The sequence below is a fragment of the Epinephelus lanceolatus genome, chromosome 17 (genome assembly GCF_041903045.1).
Source record: "Epinephelus lanceolatus isolate andai-2023 chromosome 17, ASM4190304v1, whole genome shotgun sequence".
Taxonomy (NCBI): Eukaryota; Metazoa; Chordata; class Actinopteri; order Perciformes; family Serranidae; genus Epinephelus; species Epinephelus lanceolatus.
In genome coordinates this window covers 16,019,660-16,046,452 of record NC_135750.1, presented here as the reverse complement: position 1 = coordinate 16,046,452, position 26,793 = coordinate 16,019,660, and the positions used below count along the sequence as shown (strand labels likewise).

The 26,793-nt window shown below is 39.1% G+C and overlaps 3 protein-coding genes across 4 annotated transcripts in view; 1 reads left to right on the top strand and 2 right to left on the bottom strand.

Moving 5' to 3' along the window:
- The window catches only part of bicc1a (BicC family RNA binding protein 1a), an 89,793-nt gene extending 84,072 nt beyond the window's left edge, over nucleotides 1-5,721 (bottom strand). The window contains exon 1 of the mRNA XM_033613643.2: nucleotides 5,398-5,721. Coding sequence (XP_033469534.2) covers nucleotides 5,398-5,590 — 193 coding nt within the window. The 5' untranslated portion in view covers nucleotides 5,591-5,721. The remainder of the gene's footprint in view (nucleotides 1-5,397) is intronic.
- Nucleotides 5,722-11,355: 5,634 nt separating this feature from the next.
- LOC117248766 (ubiquitin-conjugating enzyme E2-17 kDa-like) lies at nucleotides 11,356-14,679 on the bottom strand. Its single transcript, XM_033614018.2, has 7 exons — nucleotides 14,497-14,679; nucleotides 13,917-13,980; nucleotides 13,714-13,745; nucleotides 13,295-13,372; nucleotides 13,019-13,124; nucleotides 11,810-11,903; nucleotides 11,356-11,713 (listed from the first exon to the last, which is right to left on the bottom strand). Exons 1-7 carry the CDS (start codon nucleotides 14,518-14,520, stop codon nucleotides 11,668-11,670), a joined length of 444 nt encoding a protein of 147 aa, XP_033469909.1. The 5' UTR covers nucleotides 14,521-14,679; the 3' UTR covers nucleotides 11,356-11,667.
- A 7,073-nt stretch (nucleotides 14,680-21,752) lies between these two features.
- The window catches only part of rgs7a (regulator of G protein signaling 7a), a 78,887-nt gene continuing 73,846 nt past the window's right edge, over nucleotides 21,753-26,793 (top strand). Inside the window, exons 1-2 of one of the 2 annotated variants that reach the window (XM_033614005.2) lie at nucleotides 21,753-21,959; nucleotides 22,917-23,035. In XM_033614005.2, coding sequence (XP_033469896.1) covers nucleotides 22,958-23,035 — 78 coding nt within the window. In that variant the 5' untranslated portion in view covers nucleotides 21,753-21,959; nucleotides 22,917-22,957. Of the gene's footprint in view, nucleotides 21,960-22,060; nucleotides 22,106-22,916; nucleotides 23,036-26,793 lie in introns of those variants that run through there. The other variant, XM_033614006.2, reaches the window with a different exon arrangement.

The following is a 26,793-nucleotide window of genomic DNA, read 5'->3' as shown; positions in this document are numbered from 1 at the left end:
TAGCGCACTCTAGCGCTTCACTGTTTCAAATGCGTATTGCAACTAAGATAGCCGCTGTGTACCTAAAAGCAAGATAGTGAATTATATTGCGCTGGGGGATTTGGTACCACATAGCATCTAGCAGCTTGCTAATGAACACAAACAAATGTTCCCAAAGTGCTAATATTGCTCTACGACACTGTACAATCCTCTGAGTGTAACAAGCATGAACTATGTACTAATTAGTTGGGTTAAATCATTCATTTATATTTTGATCTTCATCTGGTGATTCAACGCCTGCACTGGTAGGGAGAGGGAGAGAGGTAGGATCGGTAGGAGCTAGGTGTGGAGGAAGAGAGAGGAAGACAAGCTAATTTAGGCAGTAAAGTTTTTTACCTGTCGAGAACAAAGCAGGCAACGTCAGCGTCCCTTTTAAAACCTTTCTCCTTCAGCAGCCATTTCCACCTAGGAAAGGCTACCCCGATGTTGACCCCCGTTTTTTTTTTAATTCGCCGGTCACGTTGCCTTTTTGATTCCCTTTTGCGCTTTCTTGGCAGCGAAAGCCCCGATGCCGGGGTAGCAGCAAAGCGCCTCTAGCCCCTTTGGCTCCTGGGTCACGCAGCGCTGGCCTGGGTCTCAACGAATACGCTGAAGGCGGGGCTGTATGTCCCTCGCTGGCGGAGGTATTTTGAAGATGGTGAAACGTTATGGAACCCCCTAGACGACTTACCCGCACAATGTACAAACAAATCTGAAATTCTCCTTTTACGGGAATAAGTCAGATTATTGGTGGAGGTAATAGTACACCAATGATGACATTTATGAATGTAGACATCGATTTTTGCCAATAAGCAACTGGAAATGCTACACACTGTCCCTTTAAGAGATGCTACAGAGTCAAGTGTTGTTGCAGTGAGCCTACAGCGCTATCAACAAGATAATCAATTTGGGAGGGTTTAAAGTTAATATAGGAAACCTCTGTTACAGTGGGACATGGTATTAAATTTAATGTTGATGGAATTATTTCCTTAAAGTTTGCTACAGCACTATCGGATAAACATCTGGAACAGTAGCTTTTGCCAAGTGGCGCGTAATCGAGTAATAAGACATCAAAAGTTATTAAGTAATGATCTGATTGAGAGGGATTTTGTAGAAAGATTAAGTCTTCAATTTCAATTTCGTCAGAGCGAGGGGGTACATGTACACTCTGAAGTCTAATAATGAGTTAAACACAGTAGTGAGGCGGTCATTATCAATGTCAACATGAATATTGAAATCACCTACGATAATAACTTTATCTGATTTGAGGACTAAACTCCATAAAAACTCTGAGAATTAAGATACAAATCCAGAATAGGGGCCAGGATTATGTTACACTATAACAAACAGAAGTGGCTGTGACGCTGAACGAATGAAATCATAGTAAAAAATGATAATGAAGATAAAGGAATATAATACATGTATATACTGGAAATTATTCCAAACTTCCTAATTATATCAGACACATGCCAGACATGACAGACAGACAGGCTCTTCAGCAGGTTGCCTCTGGGATTGACTGTAAAACATAAAACTCCAGCAGTCCATGAACAAAGTATGTAATCTGGCAGACACACATGTTACAGGCTTATTTGTCTGTTTGCCAACATGCATCACGCCATAATTCCTCAACACAGCAATTAGCTAGCCTCTTAAATAAACACTGAGACCACAAAGGTTATCGATCAAAGCATTCAAGGCGATCAAACAATCATGATTCAGGCACAAAAGACACCACGTTGAACAATTTCATCAGTACAGCCTGACTATACTGTACTGGAAGCAAATGAAACTGACCTGCAGCATGAGCAAAATGGCACGGTTTATTTAGTCAATTATTTTCATGCTGTGATAACTCTGTTGCTATCATCTGTTTTTAATTAGAGTTCATTAATCTATTAATTGATTAGTTGCCAAACACAACATTAATCAGTCTCAGTTTTGATAATAAATGGATTGCTGGTCATTTCTTAAGCAAAAATGGCAAATATTCTGTAATTTCAGTTTCTCTGATGGGAGGATTTTATGTTTTTTTCTGATTTATCTTATTATTAATTCAATATTTTTTTTAATTTGTTTTCCTCATCAGACAAAACCAAACATTAAAGACACTACTGTAGGCTCTGCAAAGTTTTTATGAGCAGTTTTCACTATTTTGGATCTTTTATATATTAACTTATTTAATCCAATACTCAAGAAAATAACTCATATTGATCGTTTATAAAAAACAAACATCAGCTGCAGCCCAATTTTAAATCTTTCTTGTTTCTTTCCATATTCATTTTTATCATTGATGTGTCACTATTTTTGTCCAACATTTAAAAAAAAACATCCATGTCAAAACCCCTCCTGTATGTGTAGGTAAAAAATGTGTTATCCATATGCAAGACTGTGAATTAATGTTTAGCCATACTGTACACAAGCAAGTGTACCGCACAGCAGTTTATTGCTTAACCACTGATGTAATAATTTATAAAAGAGACGGCTGTTCCTGAACCAGATGGTCATATCAGCCCCTAAAAAAGGCCAACTAGCTCAGACATATTACCTTGATGCGATAAAAAGTCAAGATGCTGAGCTATTGTTGTTTGAAAAGTGAACGCAGCACGAATCAACCCGTGGCTCTTTGCCGAGGGTCAAGCACACTTAATGTTCCAGGAAAGAGAAGCCAGAGATACCGTCACAGACAGTAAAACACTGAGTAAAAATACACTAAGGTTCCCATAAAATTATTTCATTAGCGTCCAGATTCTGGCCTTCAGAACATGCTGTACCACGTCAAAGTCTAAAGCCTGTCCAATCAAAACACAGCCAGATGTTACAGAGCTCTGACCCAACTGGATGTGTCTAAAAGAGCTATTTATTATTGAGACTTGAAATTGCATTTATGGACATAAATCTGATCCAGTGAGCTGAAATTAGACTGAGACTAGCTTTCTGTAGTTATCAGTGCATCATGTGCAAAACTCAGCAGACTGTGTTTTTACATACGATGCAACCAGACTCCCTGGATTCTTCCTGAAGGCCACATGCCAAAGTTTAAAGCAGTTTCACAGTTGAGATACTGATGTATTTAAACCTGAATCTACAACTGGTCAGGGAAATGTAATGCAGCAGCCGTCTCTACTCCACAACCCAGCTGCACTGTCAACATGAGCAATGTCACCCATGATGTCATGATGCAGCAATTGTGAAACAAGACGTTGGCAGAGATACCAGAGCAAATTAACAAAACTATAAAGAGCTGGTAGACCGGATAGATTATACACAACGCATACAGATGCACAAACAGACACTTGTAGGATATGGCGCACAGTTTGTCTGGGACACTTTAGGGCTGGCCTCTGGTTAAGTTGTTTTCCTGGAAGAGTTGGGGATGACATGGAGCTTTGAGGAATGTACCGAGCAGCGAGGCAGCAACCAGGACATCCTCAAGGGGAACTACGTGTGTGAGTGCATGCGTCTGTGTGTAGGATAAACTTCAACACCAGACGCTCGCTGACGAGTACTCCAAAAGTTTGCCTCAAACTTTAATCACATCTTAAACATTACAGACTAACAGCTTTCACCGAGTAAAATTTAGAGCTACAATCAGCGTCATGCTACTGTACAACTCTTGTTTTTAATTACAGCACAATCATGACGGATGTTCCTACTAAGGTCATGTTTGGCTGCCACTCAGTCTTGATAAAATGGTAAAAGAATCCAGCCCGTTTACCGAAGGCTCTAATATTGCTCTCTCTTGTGTTTTGAAATGGGTGATGAATAATCTCAACCTTTGAGTTTCCAGGGAACTCTCAACAGAGACCGGCCTGGCCTGTCTTGATGAGTCTGTCATCGCTTGTTTAACTGTTCGCTGTCAATTGCACGACATCAGAAAAGAGATCTTGATTAATAAAGCAGTTGTTTGGTCTATGAAATGTCAGAAAATGGAGAAAAATGTATGATCAATGTTTCCAAAAGCCCAAAAGAGATATTTAAATGTCCTGTTTTGTCCACAATACAAAGATATTTAGTTTACTGTCATAGCAGGGCTGCACAATATGCAAATATATATATATATATATATATTGCAATTATTCTGACAGATATTGCAATTGCAATGACTCACAATTTAGTGGGAATGGTAATTTTTGCAGTTTACCTTCACTGACACAATACAATAAACAATAATGATGAGATATTAGCTGGGGTCTGTACCAAACAAGCATGTTGAATGTGATTTATAATAACACAATGCTTCATTTATATGTCATCACACATTTTACCTTTATCAAAACATTGCAGCTCCTGCAATTTGGGTATTGCACTTGGCCATATTGCGATTTTGATAATATTCCGATTGACTGTGCAGCCCACACATGCAGGAAAAGTCAGCATGACACTGTTCAACAGGACTGCCGATTATTTTTCCAATTATGAAAACAAATGTTTGGTCTATAAAATGTCAGAAAATCCATCAATGTTTCCTGAAGCCCAAGATGACGTCCTCAAATATCTTATTTTGTCCACAATCACAAAGATTACTCTCAGAGACGTTAATGAACTGGAACATATCACGTTTAAGAAGCTGGAATCAGGGAATTTAACATTTTCTTCCTTTAAAAAAATACTCAAACCAATTACTGGATTATCAAATTAGCTGGCAAATAATTTAATAACTAACAATTAATCAATGAATCGTTGAAGCTCTACTGTATAACAGAGTACTGTCTTTTGAAAAAGGAACCTGGCGTCAAGGTTTGAGGCAGAGAGCATCAATTCGTTTAAAAGATGTTTTCTAACAGTCTCTTTTAAGTTTAACTGAGAAGTAAGCAAACTGCATGCTCAGGTCAATTGCAGTTGAGTCTATAAACAGACCATGGGAGTTTGTGCAGCGCCAGCCTGTGGTCGGGGCATGTTACTGCCCTCTCCATCAGCACAGCAATGATGATCACTGTCTCATGTTTTTGACCTCTTCAACCTTCTGTTTAAGCTTGTTGCAGACACCACGCACGCCCACATGACTGTAAACTCAGCAGCTTCTCCCTGTGCTCGGTGTATCACTTTCTTTTGTGTGAAAACTCTAATTGAAAGCTCAGAGCTAATTGATGCTTAATTAGCCCCTAATTGACTCCGGATCACGCGCATGACACGCTCGAGCTTCCTGACCATGCTGGGAAGGAGTCTTGAAATTTGAACTTCCCAAAAGTAGCATGTGTGTACAGAAAGTGTCATTTTATGAGTGTAGCATAAACAAAGGGCCGTCAGAGGGCTGCTGGAGTGTGCAGCTTCTCGGAAAGGACAGGGTACAATTACAGGAGATGAGACGTGGACAGGATAGACGTTTAGAAAATACTTTAGCAGTAACTTTGTAGTTAGTTACTTGGTTTCTTTTACCTAATAACATGACTTCCAGCTTCTTGCGGTCCACCCGAAACCTCTCCTCAGTCCACTCCGGATCTGGCAGCGGATGGAGCCCGCTCAGATCCTCCTCTGATCCAGGGAGAGGAGAGTCGGTGCTGCGCTCGCTGTTGGAGCCCTGGTCCGACTGCTGCAAGTATCCGCTTAAAGTGTCGCACTGGGCAGCCATTGCGCTGCGCAGCAACTTCTCCGGTGGCCACTGCGTTTTAGTCAAAGTAAAGTCGAGCTGAGGCGAAGCGGTTGAAACTTCTGTTAACTTTTCTTTTGTTTTAATCCCGTCACTTGGCGGTGTTGTGCGGGCTCATGGTAGCGCAGTTGAGACCTTCCTCTGCAGTTTCTTCAAGCCCCTTCGTTTTCCCCCATTAGGCAGACTTCTAAAAATAGGCAGCAGCACTGGTCCACTCGCTATAGGTTGTCTGCAGAGTTAACGGAGCGCCGTACAGCACACAGCAAACATACCAACCAACTCCTCGAGAAAGTTTCACGTGTCACCCTGCAAAAAAAAACCCGGGACTCCTCCCAGAAACCTTTTTTTTTAACCATCTTCCTCCCCTTGGATTCTGTGAAGTCTTAAAACTTTATTATATGTGAGAAATTCACTGAATTCAATTTGAGTTTGTGGGGGACACGTTTATTGTGTCTCATTTATGGGAAGCTGTTATGAAACAAAATCACAGTTATTATGAGCTGAAAAATACAATTCAAGTCCACTGCATATGAAAATAAACAAACACAAAGGCAGGCTCGAGTACTTTCAATATTTTTATGCCACTTTCTGACACAGGCTGGCAGTTGATAATAACACCCCATGTCGCCAATTTATTGGTTTATAGAGGAAACACTCGGCACCCTGAGAGTGGCTATGGGGAAGTAATACAGGAAAGAGAAAGCAAAACAAATGTGTAGAAAGTCACAGTCCAAAGATGCTGTTTATGTGCTGAGTGAAGTAGTAATAATAATAATACAGAAGCAGGAGTTCAGTGATGTAAACAATAAAAGGTTTGCAGGTCCCTATAGGAATATGATTCTGGCATTGTTCTCATGCTGTGGCCAGGAAATGATGGTTTTCAGGGCTATAGTCTTGTTACGTGTGGATTAATGTGTTCTGCGTTTTCTACAGTTGTCTAATATTTTGTTCTGCTATATTTGGGATTTCATAACATTCTTCCTATTTAAATTATTCGTAAGTCTCACTTCCGAGCATAAGTGGGTTATGAGACAGTGGCCCCACCACCTCTACTACACAAGAGCAAGACACCCAGACTGTGTGATGGGTTTATGTCGTTTTTTTTTTGTTTTGTTTGTATCTCTTTGTACTCATAAATCTCTTTTTGGTTACTTTCTGTCTCTGAGGCGATTGTGTGTCTCTTTATTGTTGTTTTGCCCCTTTTGTTGTTATTTGTGTCTCTTTGTAGTTAATTTGTGTCACTTTTGTAGTTAGTTTGTGTCTCTGTGTTTTTTTACCCTTTTGTAGTCATTTTGTGTCTCTTTGTTGTGTTTCTTTGTAGTCATTGTGTTTCTTTGTAGTCATTTTGTGTCTCTTTGTAGTTAGTTTGTGTCTCTTCGTGGTTTTTTTATCCCTTTAGTAGTCAGTTTGTGTCTCTTTGTTGTGTTTCTTTGTAGTCATTGTGTTTCTTTGTAGTCATTTTGTGTCTCTTTGTAGTCACTGTGTCTCTTTGTAGTCATTTTGTGTCTCTTTGTAGTCATTTTGTGTCTCTTTGTAGTCATTGTGTTTCTTTGTAGTCATTTTGTGTCTCTTTGTAGTCATTGTGTCTCTTTGTAGTCATTTTGTGTCTCTTTGTAGTCATTGTGTTTCTTTGTAGTCATTTTGTGTCTCTTTGTAGTCATTGTGTCTCTTTGTAGTCATTGTGTGTCTCTTTGTAGTCATTGTGTTTCTTTGTAGTCATTTTGTGTCTCTTTGTAGTCATTGTGTCTCTTTGTAGTCAATGTGTTTCTTTGTAGTCATTTTGTGTCTCTTTGTAGTCATTGTGTTTCTTTGTAGTCATTTTGTGTCTCTTTGTAGTCATTGCGTCTCTTTGTAGTCATTGTGTTTCTTTGTAGTCGTTTTGTGTCTCTTAGTAGTCATTGTGTTTCTTTGTAGTCATTTTGTATCTCTTTATTGTTGTTTTGTCCCTTTTGTATTCGTTTTTATGTCTCTTTGAAGTAATTTAGCATCTTTCTTCAGACATTGTGTGTGTCTTTGTGGTTGTTTTGCTGCTTTTTGTAGTTATTATGTGTCAGATGTGTTGGTATGTCTTAATTCGAGTGACATTTTGCAGAAGGAGGAGGACCAATAGGCCCTTTCAGTGGGGCCAAGGCATAATGTTACATGTTATTATTTTAAGTGTTTTATTTCAATTATCAGCAATCTACAACAATGTTTTTCTTCTGGCAGGTAACTAGAGCTGATCTTAATAGAATTGCTGACTGAAAAGATGAGGGACAACATTTTTGTAGGACTAGGACATGTCAAGTCCTCACTCAGCACAGTTGTGATTAAGCCACACCCCCACAACACTGCAGAATGTATATGTCCATCTTTACATTAACATCAGCATGTTTATAGTGTATTCTGGACACATCAATAGGAGAAAACACTAGCTTCACCAATGCACAATTGAGCTGCACCCAGCCGAGATAATGATAATGGGTAGTCTCATTTTAATGAACAAGACATCTCTTCTTATATTAATTTTATTGCTGAAGTATGACACTATAATATCCGCTATCCACACGAATAACCAGTTAGCAAATGGGCCTGAATTACATGTAACACAAACAAGTTTCTCAAACAAATTTCCCTACTTGACAAACAGGTTGTCAAGGAGCAACAGTTCCTAAGTAGGAGTCTTTGGGTGGTAAAAAGTAAAGGCTACCACCTAGTGGCCATGTGAATAGTAGAAAAAGGGTCAGTCTCAACTTTGAAATATACTGAGAACTGCATTAAACATTTTCATGCCACAAGATGGTTCAGAACTTCAGTTTACTCATGTGTGTTGTCAAGAAACAATTTGCAATCCACTTACTGATTAATGTCTTTAATGCAAAACGATGAAAAGTAAATCCAGTATGGTCTTGTACAATATAAATCTCTTAAAAGAAAAGTATAATTAGGCCATCTCACCACAACCAATATTAATAATAATGACGCCAATTTAAAGGGGAAAATAAAATAAACAGTAAAAACAGTGAAGTCAAGTAAAGTCCAAGTACAGAAAAATGAAAAAACACATAAATATGAATGGACCTACCTTGATGTCGTATATCTTTATATCAAAAATCCTTTTAGTTTAGGTATTTGGAAAAAAAGTATTTCTAGCCATTAGTTTCAACACTGATATCTGAACATCACCCTGTTTGCTCTTCCAATTACACCTTACAAAACCTACAATTTCACAGTTTTCAAAGTGACAAAAACACACAGGGTGCAGAGGTTCATTTTTGGATAATCAGGCTTGAAAATCCTGTTATCTGTGCTCCTAGAGGCTGGAAATCATTCACTTGGAAGAATGCAGATTTGGTGGATTCATTCACCAAAGGGACTTCACTGTCATGCGCATTTTGATAGAATCACCTATCTTTGGCATTTCCTCCCCATGTTACGTTTTGCCCCAACATCCTAATTTACCCTTAAACATGTTTCCTCATGACTTCAGTAAATTGTGGGTACAAACCAGATCCTACACAGTGCTGTTGTGATATACCACACTCTATCACACAGGCAAAATGAAGATATGAGTTACCTTTCGATACTGTAAGAGCAGGCGACCACTGTGACCTCAAGATGTCAAGGCAGATGCTACCATTGCTGTTGATGTTTGGGTGATAGATTTTCGTTGTAAAGGAAATCTATGAAAACAACAATAAAGCAGTAATAGATAAAATAACCCTCTTGTGACAAGGGCTGCATCCAATGATTCATTATTGATTAATCATTGGTTTTATAATATACTTTAGAAAATAGTGAAAAATACCTGTTTAAAGAAGGTGGTGTACATCTGAGCTACTCAGTCAACTTACCTTTGGTGGTTTAAAGGGATAGTCCATTGGAAAATGGACAGAAAGGAAAAAATACTAGTATCGATTTTGTGTCTCTTTGTGGTTGTTTTGTGTCTCTTTGTTGTTTTTTGCCCCTCAAGTGGATATTTTGTGTCTTTATTGTTGTTCTGCCCCTTTTAAAGTCATTTTGTGTCTGTGATTGTTTTGTGTCTCTTTGTTATTTTTTTCCTTCTTTGTAGTTATTTTGTGTCTCTGTTGTTTTTTCCTTTTTTGTAGTTATTTTGTGTCTCTGTTGCTTTTTCCCTTTTTTGTAGTTATTTTGTGTCTCTTTGTAGTCTCTTTGTAGTCATTTTGTGTCTGTCGTTTTTTCCTTCTTTGTAGTTTTGTGTCTATCGTTTTTCCTTCTTTGTGGTTATTTTGTGTCTCTTTGTAGTCATTTTGTGTCTCTGTCGTTTTTTCCTTCTTTGTAGTCATTTTGTGTCTCCTTGTAGTCATTTTGTGTCTGTTGTTTTTTCCTTCTTTGTAGTTATTTTGTGTCTCTGTAGTCATTTTGTGTCTCTGTAGTTATTTTGTGTCTGTCATTTTTTCCTTCTTTGTAGTTATTTTGTCTCTTTGTAGTTATTTTGTGTGTCGTTTTTTTCCTTCTTTGTAGTCATTTTGTCTCTTTGTGTTGTTTTGCCCTTTTGGGTTGTGTCTCTTTGTAGTCATTTTATGTCTCTTTGTTGTTTTTTCCTTCTTTGTAGTTATTTTGTCTCTTTGTAGTTATTTTGTGTGTCGTTTTTTCCTTCTTTGTAGTCATTTTGTCTCTTTGTGTTGTTTTGCCCTTTTGGGTTGTGTCTCTTTGTAGTCATTTTATGTCTCTTTGTTGTTTTTTCCTTCTTTGTAGTCATCTTGAGTCTCTTTGTAGTTATTTTGTGTCTCCTTCTTGTTGTTTTGACACTATTGTAGTCATTTTGTGTCTCTGTTTTTCCTTCTTTGTAGTCATCTTGTGTCTCTTTGTAGTTATTTTGTCTCCTTCTTGTTGTTTTGACACTATTGTAGTCATTTTGTGTCTCTGTAGTCATCTTTTGTCTCTTTGTAGTTATTTTGTGTCTCCTTCTTGTTGTTTTGACACTATTGTAGTCATTTTGTGTCTCTTTCTTGTTGTTTTGACACTATTGCAGTCATTTTGTGTCTCTTTGTGGTTGTTTCATTTCGTTTGTAGCTGAACTTTCAAATAAATCTGCCAAGGTTAAGGCATACATGTTATTATTTTAAGTGTTTTATTTCAATTATCAGCAATCTACAACAATGTTTTTCTTCTGGCAGGTAATTAGAGCTGATCTTAATAGAATTGCTGACTGGAAAGATGACGGACAACATTTTTGTAGGACTAGGACATGTCAAGTCCTCACTCAGCACAGTTGTGATTAAGCCACACCCCCACAACACTGCAGAATGTATATGTCCATCTTTACATTAACATCAGCATGTTTATAGTGTATTCTGGACACATCAATAGGAGAAAACACTAGCTTCACCAATGCACAATTGAGCTGCACCCAGCCGAGATAATGATAATGGGTAGTCTCATTTTAATGAACAAGACATCTCTTCTTATATTAATTTTATTGCTGAAGTATGACACTATAATATCCGCTATCCATATGAATAACCAGTTAGCAAATGGGCCTGAATTACATGTAACACAAACAAGTTTCTCAAACAAATTTCCCTACTTGACAAACAGGTTGTCAAGGAGCAACAGTTCCTAAGTAAGAGTCTTTGGGCGGTAAAAAGTAAAGGCTACCACCTAGTGGCCATGTGAATAGTAGAAAAAGGGTCAGTCTCAACTTTGAAATATACTGAGAACTGCATTAAACATTTTCATGCCACAAGATGGTTCAGAACTTCAGTTTACTCATGTGTGTTGTCAAGAAACAATTTGCAATCCACTTACTGATTAATGTCTTTAATGCAAAACGATGAAAAATAAATCCAGTATGGTCTTGTACAATATAAATCTCTTAAAAGAAAAGTATCATCAGGCCATCTCACCACAACCAATATTAATAATAATGACGCCAATTTAAAGGGGAAAATAAAATAAACAGTAAAAACAGTGAAGTCAAGTAAAGTCCAAGTAGAGAAAGTGCCTCAAGCGAGTAAAACACCTCAACAAGAACCAGTGTGGATGAGCAGTTGAAACAGTACTGTCATAATTTGAGGTGTTCAGGGATGCGTCATTGTTGCAGAAAGTCCAGCCCCTCACATTGCATACTTCTGAGTCCAGTCTTTGGCTGCTTTGTTGTACCTACAGAAAAATGAAAAAACACAGGATGAGTTTCTAGAGAACAGTTGACAGATTCAAGTATTTCCACATTCCAATTTCTGTAGCTTTCATGCTCACTTTTGTTTGTCTGTTTTGTAGATGTGTGCAATGTCAGGGACTAGTGGATCATCTGGATTTGGGTCACATAGCAAGGAGCAAATGGATAATAAAACTGTAAGAAAAAGACCAAAAATTAGTATGCGCACGTTTCAATTTTTAAAAAAGCCTCGATTTCATGCATCTTTATATCAAACAATCCTGTTAGTTTTCAAAGTGACTGTTACATGCCAGGCAGGGGCAGAGTGCAGTTGTGTTTGTGGGTGTTTTTCCCCCCCTGGTCTTCTCTCTCTCTCTCCCCCCTCCTCTCTGCTCTCCAGGTGCCATCAACCTGACTGGCCTGCATCTGTAGAGTGTGGGTGCTTCCAGACTGGCCAATCACATCCAGGGATCTCTTATGAAAGGACCATGCCTGCAGTGATCGCTCTCTTCTCCTCTCTGCCTGCTAGAGCTGCTGTTCGTGGTGTTGGGTGCGGCATGCGATTGAGTTAACTTGGTTTCTTAAAACAAGGTTTGTGGAGCGAGGTTGTGGACTTAGGTAAGTCGGGGTACCCTATAAATTTTTCACTCACGTAGGTCTCCATTGTCCACAAGTTTTTAGGGTTGGTGCCACCCCTGTATCTATTTTTGGTTAAGATTCTTTTTTTTTAGATAAGAGAGTCAGTTTTTTGTTTGTGTTTTGTTTTCAAGTTCAGACTCAGATTAGGCCCACTTTTACTGTATTTCTTTCAGTTTATTTGGCACAACCACCTCAACCCACCCTCCTCCGCAATTGTGATCTTTTGTTAGATTTCTGTTGCTCAATAAACCATTTTCTTTGTTTATACACATGCTCTGACTCCATGTTATTTTTGACTGTTGTGTTGATGTCTCCTTTCCAACTTGCCATCAAAGGAGTCGTAACAGTCACAAAAACACATAGGGTGCAGAGGTTCATTTTTGGATAATCAGGCTTGAAAATCCTGTTATCTGTGCTCCTAGAGGCTGGAAATCATTCACTTGGAAGAATGCAGATTTGGTGGATTCATTCACCAAAGGGACTTCACTGTCATGCGCATTTTGATAGAATTCAACTCACCTATCTTTGGCATTTCCTCCCCAACATCCAAATTTACCCTTAAACATGTTTCCTCATGACTTCAGTAAATTGTGGGTACAAACCAGATCCTACACAGTGCTGTTGTAATATACTACGCTCTATCACACAGGCAAAATGAAGATATGAGTTACCTTTCGATACTGTAAGAGCAGGCGACCACTGTGACCTCAAGATGTCAAGGCAGATGCTACCATTGCTGTTGATGTTTGGGTGATAGATTTTCGTTGTAAAGGAAATCTATGAAAACAACAATAAAGCAGTAATAGATAAAATAACCCTCTTGTGACAAGGGCTGCATCCAATGATTCATTATTGATTAATCATTGGTTTTATAATATACTTTAGAAAATAGTGAAAAATACTTGTTTAAGAAGGTGGTGTACATCTGAGCTACTCAGTAAACTTACCTTTGGTGGTTTAAAGGGATAGTCCATCGGAAAATGGACAGAAAGGAAAAATACTCCTCCGTGATATGGGCTGTCGGGCTGGAATAGAGAGGAAAAGTATTGTTAAATTATGCCTAGTACTGCATATAATAGAATACTATTTGCATTAGGAGAGCAACCATTCATTTAGATTATAATCTGCCTTTCATTTGTTTAAGATTCACTTTGTTTAAATTATGGTATTGTGGTATTTCCCCTTTTCCTATTGTCTAAGTAACACCATGGGCTTTAGTGTGTGACACTGGGATAGAGTGTGCCAGTCTGTGCTTTCCATACAGAATAGAAAGAGCTGTAAAGTCAACATAAAACACTATTGTATGGAGATCCAGAAGAAGCTTGGTTTTAAAAATATCCAGGAAACTAATCCAGAAAAGGCTCACCGGTCCCATGATGGAAGCTTGCCAGTGAAACACTAAAAGAAACAAAGACGAAGACAACATTTGTGAGAACATTATGTGGTATCATGGCTTCATATCAGCACAGAACAATAGTGATGACAAGAATGAAAGTAGCCATATTACAGGATTAATAATTAAGACAATGATAAGTTTATACACAAGGGAGCAGATACTGTGACACTTACAGTCATCCCCTACAGGTCCGGCTGAACACTGAGCTGGAGGGTCCTTCCCTAAGTCTTGTAACTCCTGAGCAAACAAACAAGACAAACGACATTTTATGAGTTTGGCAGCTTCCGCCTTACTGTAAAAAATGCTTAAAAGGAGGAAAACTTGAGTTTACAGTCTGTTAAACTGTACACTAACGTTACTGAACTACCAGCTAGAACTTCGCTAAATTAAATAATATTGAAAAGTAAGTTAGCCAGAGACACCGACGTACAGGGCGTTAACACTGGTAGTATGCTAGGCCAACTTTAGCTGGAAGTTAGCTCAGATAAGTTTATCTGCTTAGCTAACTGGCTTCTGTGTCATCGCCGGTGACATAAATATCGGACTTTCTGGCAGTAAAAGCCGCCTTGCGAATTAACTGACGGTACATAACGTTAAATCAATCACAAACACCGTTGGAACAACAATCAACCACGTCAGGCTAGCAAACAGATGCTATCAAGCTAGATGGTTGGCTGGCTAACGTTAAAACGTTTCCGCATCGCCCCAGCCTCTCCTGTAACGTACATTAAATAAAACAAGGCGAATACTTGCCTTCTTTATTCGTTTCAAAGCCATGGCAAATCCTCCAGACGGGTTAAACGAAGCTGCGGTGTGAACTTTGACAGCTGTCAGCGACGACTACGCTCACTTTATGCCGACTCGGTGTTGTTTGTTTTGACAAACTGATTATTTCTTTTGTTTCCGCGTTTTTGTTCGACGAGGAAGAATGCACCGGTGCATTGTGGGAAACTGAGTTTACAGTCAAGGCACTTAAAGGGACCGTAAACCGAAATATAAAGACAGTTCATCCAAGCTGGAACTTTGTAGAGTAAATTGAGTAAATACAGTAAAAGTTTAGAATAAAAAAAAGTAGAAATAAAAGACGAAGCCATATTGTAGACTAATTAAAACAGTTGGGGAATATCTTTGTGTGTTGTATGTACATATATAAAGTTTTTAATTTTTAAATGATTATTTCAGACAGCAGTGCATGGTTGCCTTTCATAGATTTTTTCATTCATACTTTAATTCATATCTTTTCATCAATATACAGTGGTGTATTGGAGTACTGTATAATAAAATGACTGCCTTGGGCTATGGACGTGCAGTAAAAGATATACACACCTCAACACATATCAAGCTGTATTTTGAATGCAACTTTGTTACATATATTTCATATCATATTTATATCTTATCTTACTATATAATGACGAAAACTCTGCCTGTGTGTCTGTTCCACGTTTTTCTCCTCACTGACTTGGTCAATCCATGTGAAATTTGGCACAGTGGTAGAGGGTCATGGGAGGATGCGAATGAAGCAATATTACATCAATTGGCCAAAGGGGGGCGCTATAGCAACCGATTGAAATTGCACACTTTGATTGGACATATTGCATGCCCCGTGTGTTGTAGAGACATGAAACTTTGCACAGAGATGCCTCTCCTCATGAGGAACAAATTCTAAGAACCCATAACTTCTGGTTATATAGATTTTCCACCATTTTGAATTTTTTGAAAAACACTTAAAAACGATCTCTTCCTAGGAAGTTTGACCGATCTGCATGAAACTCAGTGAACATAATCTAGGGACCAATATCTAAAGTTCCCTCTTGGCAAAAGATGGAAAACTTACTAAAACTGAGCTTCTATAAGGCAATGAATATTGTGGAGGGCGTGGCTCATCACATAAAGGTGTATAACATCTCAAGGGTTTCACCGATCACCACGCAACTTTGTAGGCATATAACCACACATAATCTGAGGGGACCCCTCCATTATTGACCCCATCAAACAAAATGGGGGCGCTAGAGAGCTAATTTCTTATCTAGGCCGAACCACCGTATCAATTTTACTAAACGTGGTAGATATGTAGAACAGGACGCCTCAAGGTGACTGGAGAAATTTAACTCTAATTGGCAACTGGGTGGCGCTATAACAACAGAAAAATGCTTAAAAATGGCTAAAATGCGACCGATCGCTGTGGCTCCCCCTGTGGCTGAATGTTGTTGCTTTTTTCTAATTTTTGGTATGACTAAGTCATGGTATGGTATGCTGTACTCAATGGGTATGGACTATATATACATATATATATATATATATATATATATATATATATATAAACAGGTCATGTAAACTGGTAATGTTTTTAAATACATGTAAAAAATAAATAAATAAATAAAGCTTGAGGTGTGCTGAGGTGTGTATATCTTTCACTGCACATCTATAGCCCAAGGCAGTAATTTTAATATACATTAATATATATTTACATTTCAATATACAACTACTGTATATTGATGAAAAATATTAATTCAAAAAATCTATTTTATGAAAGGCAACCACACACTGCTGTCTGAAATTATCTTTCTTTTTAAAAACACAAACTGCTGTCTGAAATAATCATTTAAAAAAGCAATCATAATCATAAATAAACAAAACAAATTGCCATTATTAATACCCCTGGTTCTAGTATTATGGTGTACTACAGTTTACCTGTGGTTTGTCCAAGTGAGCAGGCACAGTCAATGTCAAACACTGCACTGTCTCTCTATTTGATTACTTTAAACATATTAAAAAGTGTAAAACTAGAATGTAAAATGAGTTAATATTATATATATTATATAAAAATATTGAACATTTGTATAGTATACTGTATAGCTGTACTTGCTTATGATAAATATTATGCAGACTCCCCCCTCTATGGCTCCGGCCTTGCCATAGTCTATAACCCTGGCCTGAACTGGCTGAGTATGCACTTGTCTCCTGTATGGCCCTCTATTCATTGCATTCACAGCATTAGAGAAGTGTCACTCTGCTGAATGAGTTACTCCATCGTCACTCTTATGACTGATGTCTGACCTTTAAAGAACATATTTGAATTGGACAGACCCGACTATGCTGTAAGCTTCAGTAATTAGATGTTGATATCTTTGCACTCTAGTGATTAAAGCCATACAGTAAAATATTGAACAACTTGACCTAACATTGCTTTGAGTAAAAGGTTCTTGCTGGTGAATAATGAGCTGTAACTGGGCTGAAACAGCATTTAAAAATATGATGTAGTGGGTGCTAGAATGTGTTGAAACTGAATGTAACTAACAAAAATACACAAAATATTGATTTAAAAGAGAAATTTTCAGATAAAATACAGAGCAGTAATAAATGTCCCCAAATTTAATAAGGGAAATAAAAGTGCAGCCGAGAATATAATCAATCAAAGGGGCAGGAGAATAAGAAAGTCTTTAATTTAGATTTTAATGTGACTACAATTGTATTTAGGATCATCAGGATGCTGGTTCATTCTGTCTGCAGCATAGTTAATCCAACACGGTGTTTGGTTTTCACTTTAGGCACTTGTCGCTGACTGATTCCTAAAGATCTAAGGAACCTGCTCGGTTTATATTCTTCAAGCATATCAGAGATGTATTTTGGCCCTGAGCCATTAAGTGATTCATAAACTAACGCCAGCACTTTAAAACTTGTTCCATATCTTACAGGACGCTAGTGTAAAGATGTAAGAATGGTTCCTCTGGCTGCATCCTGAAAGGGTCTGCAGGGATGTGCTGGGTAAACCAAACAAGGGGCCGTTGCTAACGTCCACCCCGCTGAGATGAAGGCGTGAACGAGTTTCTTTAAATCTTTTATCAACATTGAACTTCTAATATTTTCTATTTGTAGGAGGATAAAAGAATGCAGTTGCTGCCTTGATGTGACCGCTGAAGCCCAAACATGATTTGATCATAACACCTACATTTCCTGCAGTTGTTTTTTTTCCAGCATTAGTCTGTCAGTCCATTTGTATGCATGAAGTGAGTTTCTAGTTTGCAGGATAATGGGATTTCACCTACAGGGGGCCTAAAAAAAGAGTTACATAAAGAACTGATGTCATAGTGATGGGCTCTGAACCACGATTGCATATGCCAACAACATAGCCTCTGCCTTATATACAACCTAACCCAACTGAAGACTAAAGCAGACAGCCATACCTCGTTTTCGTCTATCAAAGGCTGCACTAGTCTCCTTAAGCACAGCCTGACACTCCTCCTGACTCAGATGAAAGATCAGAGCAGTCTTAAGCAAGTCGAGCCAGAATGAAAGTCAAAAACTACACTGACATGTATGATGTTGTTAAACTGAGCTGAAGGAACTTTCTCAATCCTCTCCCAATAAAATTAAAATCTGAGATGGCTGTTTTTAGTATGGAAGCAGTATCTAGGTTGCACGTTTTTAAGGATGAATCAAATGACTTTGGAAAACTGCCTGATAGGAGTGACCCATTTGCAGCACATCCAGTTCTTTTAAAAAAAGCCACAGCACACAGACAGATGATTATCATAACAAACGATAAGAAAACAAGGAAAATAATGCAAAGCTAAGATGAAATATGGACGTCAGTTGACACAGTGTCCCCCGAGGCTGTAACATCTAATGCTGTTTGGCTTGATAACCATTTATCTTTACAAAGAACATCCATGATGGTTATACATTATTGTCATTCTGACATTGCAGCTTGCAGGGAAACTGAGTGGACTGGATGTTTTTGTCCATCTTGCAGAGAGCTTCGGTCCCAAGAGAGCAAAGGGGAAGACAGAAGACACATAAATATACAGGGAGATACAGTACATAGGGAGGAGGGTCACATCTGTCATCTTTCACGCCTGGACTGCTGCATACCTCAAAGCCACAGACTGCAACAAATTAAGATAGTTTCTTTTTTCTTTTTTTAATCTATTTATATCTGCATCATTGGATGCATTAAATCACAGAAACTCATATCTTCTAACATTTTCTTTCATCTGCAGTCAGTTCGGTGGTAAAGCGTGGTAAAGCTGTAAAATACAAGTGATGAATTTGAGTGAAATTAACAATTTCATGCAGGTGAAACATTAATTTTCAGCTCCTTTGCATGCCCACAACTGCTCCTCTTCATGAAATAAATGCTAATCTGGTTTCTTTGAGTATTGTAGCTCTCTGGCCTTGATGTTTGTTTACTGCCGTTTCATATTTAAAGCCAAAAACAAGCAAAACTTTCAACCTGATCTCTTAATTTTGCAAATAATTTCCCCTTTTGCTCTTCACCTCCGCACATTTCATCCGCGGGAGTTTTAATGAAAACAGTTGATCATTTTAAGTAATTGATTAAGCACAACAACTGTGGCTCAGTATTTATGCTAATCATTGGTAGCTGATTATTTTTGTTTGTTAAAACTGCAACCTTGTTAAGTATTTAAAAAAAGTGATGTCACAACACAAAGTGTCAATAAGCCTTATCATGCCTCATCAATAAGGCACATGTGAACTACAAAGTCATGCAGAGAACATGTCAGGTATATAAGGTGTTACTACTCTGTCTATGACGGTTGGCACATTATTGACTGTCATGACGCACCCGGATTGTGTCCATTGATACACCATTAGAGCAGTCTGACAGGGAGAAAGTGACATCACATTACATGTCGTTCACGTATAGTGGTCACTACAGTGGACAGCTATTTAAAAGACATTCTCTTGTATATGCATGAGATTAGATGCTGTAGTTGCATTTAAGGCCCAATCCCAATAAACCCCCTTGTCCACCACCCCTTAGCCCTTGACCCTACTCCTTGGCCCTCGAAATGAAGCAATGAGGGTAGGGGTTGAAATCTTTCCCTAGGAACTGGGACACCACTCACTATGTCACCGCGTCGGTTATGTTCACGCATACATAACTTTTTTAAACAGGAATCTACATTTCCTACCGGCATCTACAATGGAGTCTCCAGTTGAGTTCATCCTACCGATCGCGTTTGCTGTATTCATCGTGCTTCGTTTGATGAACGACAGACGACGAAATGATATGAACGACAAGGGACTTCTGCTAGCTAGCTAACCAGCTAACATTACGAGGCAGCATAGTTATACTAGCTGGCGTGTTATTGTATTGTGAGAAATCCGACAAATTTGCAGAACAGGACAGATGACAGAGGCCAGTAATGTTAGCTAGCTGACTAGCTTTCTGTCAACTCCAATCTGAATAGCAATAAAAAATTGTTATACCGTTGTCTACACAAATACACAGTTATTCAAAAACATTTTTACAAAAGTTCCATGTTTATTTGTGAAATTATACGTACATGTATGAACTCTTTTCCCTGTCTCTTGCTCGGTGATAGCCATGGCGACGTCTACCCCTTGCTGGCAAGTCAGCATCTGAAATCCCTTACTCCGAAGGGCTAGTTTCATACCCACTACCCCTTGTTATGCCCCCTACCCCTACACGCAAAAAGGAATTACGACACCCCTACCCCTCGCGGGAACGAGCAAATATAGGGGTAGGGCCAAGGGGTAGGGCTAAGGGGGGGCATTGGGACGGGCCCTAAGTCACTACAGTATAGAGTGTCATGCCATACACCGCCCCCTACTGTCCAGGTGTGGTCAGTGCAACACAACTCTCTCAAAACCAAGATGGCCGACGGAATGCAAGAAATGTTGTGCAGCTCAAGAAAATCTTGCCAATCCTTCTATAATAGGAGACCCTGGTGGGTACATAAAATCTGATAACATCAAGTAACATCAAAGTAGTGATAGAGTTGTTTAATTTTCCAAATATTGATTATATGTTGTGAGGAAATTTCAATTAATCATCTTAATCATTTCAGCTACAATTGTTACTGCAACTATGTTGTTCTTGAAAATACTTCATCTGCAGTGACTTTTTGGGGGCTGTAAATCAATTGATTTAAGGTAATATACAGTTTTTGTAACAGAAACAATATTTTGACAATATTTTTGCAGAAAATGTGCATTGGACAAATGACATAGTTCAACAGGAAGAAGTTGGTGGGGGGCTGAGAAGGGGAGAGCAAGGTTCAACGCTTTTGCATGGCATTTAACAGTATTAGAATTAAAAAAAAATGAACACACAAGTTTGACATCATTAAAACATATTTTATAGTTTTACATGATATATATTTTTTGATTGGTTTATATACTTTTTAGTTTAAAACTTAAATGTGAAAATTCAATAAAGACATAATAAAAAATTAAATGCGTGCTGTCCACCTGAGTGGACATGTGATCAACTCCTTGAAAAATTCATGTTTAAAAAATTAACTTCATAATTTGTTTTCATGCCTTATGAGGAATACATACACTTAAGACAAAAAAATCTTGACTGAGGTCGTAATAATTCATGCATGAAAGGGTTAAGGACAGCAGTATAGGATCTTGCTCATATCAGTTTTTGTATCCCCTTACAAAAATAGCAATATGTAAATATAAAAGTCCTGCATTACAAATTCCCCTTAAAAGTTTGCAGCAAAATGTACTTAAAGTATAAAAGTATCACTGTGCAGGCAAGATGACCTCTGTCAGTGTTAGTTATATAATTGGATAAGAGCCTACTGATGCATTATCATGTCAGCAGCACTTTAATGTTGGAACAGGCTGCGATGGAGCTAATTTTATATGCTGCTGGGTGGTTTCATTTACTGCATAACTGCCTTGAATCATATGCTCTTTGTAGGTTAGAAGTTGCATTACATCCAAGACAGTGTCTTCCCCTCGTTCAGAAGAAACCTGAAAATAAAGCCAGTGCTATATCCTGTCCCTTCTTGACCTTTGAAGAAGATTGCAATTGCTTAAATATTGATACACTGCAAGTCTATTCTATCTTGACTTTCTTGTGCACACCACTGCGGTGCATAGCGGCACAATTTGAGCTGGTAAAATATCTGTATGTCTCCAAAACGGGTTGTAATTTATTCCTCACACGCGATTGGCCACGGATCGATGCGCGTTCCCGGCGCTCCGAGGAGGCGCGCCCGTGCTTCTGAGCATCGTTTGGAGAAGAGGAGAGGAGAGATAGAGACAGAGAGCTGTACCACACCAAGTGTCCGCCGAATGTTTGCCTCTTCCCGCTGCCAATGAACAATCCTCGCATTCCTATGTGTGCCAGTTGACATCCTGAACGCGAAGGACCAGGCTTCCACCTCTGCAAGGATTCAGGACTCCTATAAGCGGGTTGCGCGTTTTTTCAGGTAAGCCCCCCCCTCATCCTCCTCCTTCTCCTCCGGTGACCGATGTCGCTGTGTTGTCTCTGTATTTACGCGCTATTCGTGGACGACAACGGGCGCGGGCGTTTTGCGGTAGCTGTCCAAGGTGCTGAAACGGGCAGTGGCTTGTGGTAAGAAAAACACAGTGTAGTAGAGATGACGGCCTCATCTTAGGAGCAGGTTTCATGACTTCGCTGTTTGCATGCTATAGGCTATTTAGTGTGCAGACTAAACCTCCCAAGGATGTCGTGTGGGTGTCGTATGGTGAGCACAGGATGATGGAGCTGTAACGTGCATACGGTATCCGTTACATTTGCACAGTCTTGCACGTTTTGACTATGGCTGCTCTATCCGAATGGATGTAGTATCTAAGCTGCATTGTACCTCCTCCAGGGACGGTGTGTGCGTGTGTCTCTACCTCTCTCTCTCTCTCTGTTTTTTATACTGCATTTACTGTTGTCAGGGTCCGGGTCTTCACCTCACAGTATCTTGCTATTGCAATCTTAGGTTGCAAAGTAGGTGCCATGTAAGACTCCAGGATTGCAACTGAGTCCTCTGATGTCAACAAACAGTAGAAAAAATATTTATCACAGATTTCTGTGCACAAAGAATCAATCTGAGAAATGGTACCAATCTCTGCTTTTCAAGTTGAACTTGTGCCTCATTCACTGGGAATCCACATTGTACCAGTAACCATAGCTTGTGCAAATTCTACCCCCTTTCTTTAAAAAATGTCCTTGTCAAGACCTTGTGAAATGTGAACACGTGTAGCCAAATTGGAGCTCTGAAGATGTGTTTCATGAGGGAAATGTCAAATATGTTGAGAGGTGATCCAGGCCAAAAGTTATGTAAATTGTTCTCTTCTTGGCAAGGTGAGGGCAAGCCATGTTCAGGCTCTATTGTTCTTCTGATGGACCAAAATATCCATTCTGTCCGCAACAGGAGCACCTGACATTTCCTGTGGCAGATTTACTTACTGGATCATGGCACAGACCAACAGCGGTGGGCAGGGGACCAACGGGGTAGCGGATGAGTCCCCCAACATGATAGTGTACAGAAAGGTAAGGCAGCTGCTATTTTTAGTCTGCACGTGTGTGAGTGTGTGTGTTTGCGAGTGTGTGAGCGCGTCTCTCTTGCATTAATTTGCTTGACGATGAGCTGTGCGATGGAAATACTAATGGCAAGACAGTCGTTCTTGTGCCATGGTTGATTTAGGATCGTGATGCTACATCGACTTGATGAGAGCACGGAGAGAACATGCAATTTTTTTCTCTCACAACATGCATGACATGCAAGTAGATTCAGAGGATGCACACACAAACACACACATACACACACACACACACACACACACACACAGAGGGTGAGACACCCTGGTATGCACACATTTTCCAGTTAAGTTAAACCATCAGCTTTTATTGCTAACATGTCGGAGGATGGATTTTTAACTGACTGACATTAATGGAACCAAAAGGAAGCCACAGGCTTTTTCACCATTGTTCATTACACTGCTAGTGGTGTATGTCTTCACTGTTAAATCTGCTCCTACATTAGAGAATTAGAGAAAGGGAGGGGAGTGAACTGGCCCACTGCTGAGACACCTTAATCCAGCACTGCTCCCAACATCAAACAGATTAATACAATAATAATCTGCGGGGAAGACAACATTTGTTTACTTGAAGGCTTGGGGTCTAATTATAGTTTCTTTTAGAGACTTGAGATATATATATATATATATATATACACACTGTATACAAGGCTGTGTGCACTGCTCCGCATGTGCACTTCTTTAAAGGTCCAGTGTCGAGAATTTAGGGGGATGTATTGGCAGACATGGAATATGATATAATAAGTAGGTTGTCTTTAGTGTATAATCACCTGAAAATAAGTATCATTGTGTCACGGTTACCTTAGAATGAGCCATTCAAATCTACACAGGGAGTGGGTCCTCATTCATAGGCTGTGTCTGATATCACTACTCACTTTATAGTCCACTATATAGTTTGCCATTTTGTAGTGCTGTCCAAATGTGTAGTGGGAATTATTATACCCTATATAGTGTAATAAACTGTCTATTTAATGTGTAGTCGTTGGTCCCTGAAGAGATAAAAATAAATTAGCAACTGTTCATCTTCAGTGCTTAACAGTTACTGTACAGAGTAGGGCTAATAACGCTAGCTAATGTTAGCGAGCTGGTTTGCTGCTAGTTCTATTTTGTGCAGTAATGTCATAATGTATAACGTTATACATTAAATTCACAAGTTATTACATGACTGGCTGGCAAAACAAACTTCAACACAGCAAAAGTTAAACAGAAAATGACTTACGTTAGTAGGACAGGTTGCAGTCACACTTAATGTGAGCAGAGCAGAGCATCTTAACACAACACAAACTGCCACAAAGCACTTTGTAATGTTATTTATCGATTTGGGGAAAATACGCTAAGTGTAATTTCATGTTTACGCATGTTGGTCTGTGTTACGGATGGTTCACAAGCTGAGGTTGATATAACGTTTTAATTTTGCGTCAGCAATCATGTAATTATCGGCACCGAGAAAATAACCTGAGTAGTGTCCAGAAGTGTTCTTTCATGCTGCAGGTGAGTTCACTATATAGCGCTATAGAGTATAGAGTGGGTAGTAGTGAATGATTTCAGACACAGCCATAGAGTCTGCCATGATGCACTGCCATGTTTCTACAGTAGCCCAGAATGGCCAAACACTGGCTCTGGATAGGGCTATTTGCGTTTGTGCGTCGGCCAACATAGTTAGCTGCCACTCAGTGACAAGCAGCATCGGAAAAATACTTCCTTTTTTTAAATGTGAAATTATTCAATGTTTTTACCGGTTTAAATCACGGGCTCCATTTGTTTTGGAGAGGAAAATAGTTCTACAGATAATTCAGCTTCTGGTAAGAACCTCCTAAAATGCCAGGATCTTTAGCAGATGCTGGGCTAACAGTCTGTCTGCGATGTGCCGAACAGCGTTGGAAAAACACTGATATGTAACTTAAAACTGCTTTACTAAGTGCTTTTACTGGTTTTAACCACCAGGGGTCTATAGACATTGCATATGCACAACACGAGGCCTGAAAGAAGCGTACGCCACTTCCCCTGCAAAAGTTGTAATGTATAAAAAGAGACTTGACGGGAGAAACTTTGACCCACGCTTATAACCATTTTGGAGACAGGAAACTGGCCTGATTGTAGATATTACTGAATATTTTTTAGGCACATTTTTGGCTTTTGTCCATATGTACATTTTTAGTATGGATCCTAAGCAGTGTTTTAAAAATGAGACCCCTGGTCTGTTTGTTTTGGAGAGGAACAGACCTCTGCAAATAATTTCTCTCCTGGCAATATCCTCCTGAACAGTAAACACTTGAAGGAATTCTAACCAGCTGGTTACAATCCTCACTGCTAAATGCCACTAAATCGTACACACTGGACCTTTAATATTAACCTATAAATAAACCGTTCTGAAAATTGCTTTTGCTACATCAGGGGAGGCTTCTGCTCCCTGGTGGTGCTGTTACTGTCTTATAGTGAGGGTATTTTCGTGATGCTGTGCCTATTACACTTCTTCCAATGCCTAATTCACTTTCCCAGGTATGATAATTCCATAATCAAGTGTGGCTGGATTCTAGCTTATGGTGTCCTGCAAATACATGAAACACCTACAGTATCACACCCCAGCCAACAACAGCTGTATGTGCGTGAACGTTGCCTGACGGACAGTGTAATGTTTTACTTTGCTCTCAGATGCACCAATGAAGTGATCATTTTCTCATCTTACTTGTGGATGACTCAAGCGTTGAGTGAATTTCTTCATTTCATTCTCTTCACCCTTCAGCGAATGCTCCCATTCCATCTGCGACAGCATCTGCACACCAGGAAGAGGATACGCTTAGCATGATATCATAGATTGACGGTCTTTTATAGCACTCACAGCGTGTTAGGCAATATTACTGCCAGTGTGGGACAAGATTTGCTGGAAGTGGCGCTATGCTCGTCGCAGGAAGGTTTCAGAAAGGTTGCCTTTTATTTTTCAAGTCGCAATTTTCAGGATCTTCCTGATGCAGGATGACTGGCTCAGATTGTTCATAAAGTAGGCCAAATATCAAGGATAATGAAGATAGATGAATGTGACTGGCTTTGTCATTCTTTGTAATTTTAATTTGTGGAGACAGAGGAGGAAATTATACCTCTTATTAAATTTCATTTTAATATGAAACAGTATCAGAACATGCTAAGGCAGGAAAACTAGTTGCATCCTGTATATTAAATATTGATTAGAAGTCTTCCTACAGATTCAATTACATGTGATTCCTCTTTCTTTTTCCTGTTATTGATCTGAAAGTCCTGCTTTTTCCATCAAGCCATGAAGGATCTGTACAACCAAGTATGCTAATAAGAAAAACATTCATACCCCGTGTGTTTACTTTGCAGCTCTCACTTAAAGCAACCAGCCTTAAATGTGCGTTTTTCATTTCTTCCAAATAAGTAGCCAAAAAAAGGATCTTAGACTTAAGGTGCTGTTTGTTCTCAGATGTTTGGTCAGATTAATAAGTTAGTGATGAAGCTTTCTTGCATCATCCAATTCCTCACTTCTCAACACTTGACCACACATGGCCGCAGCTTGGCTGTGTACACTGACTGACCTAGATATACTGAAGAATGAAAGAACATGGTGAAGGCAGCAAGGATGAAATTGTGTTTCTGGAGTGGGTTTTAATTCAGAACTGCCATTGGGAGAGCGCTGTCTGTTAGACGTGTGGTTACCGCCAGGATGAACAGGTGCCCCAAATGCTTTTAAGATGG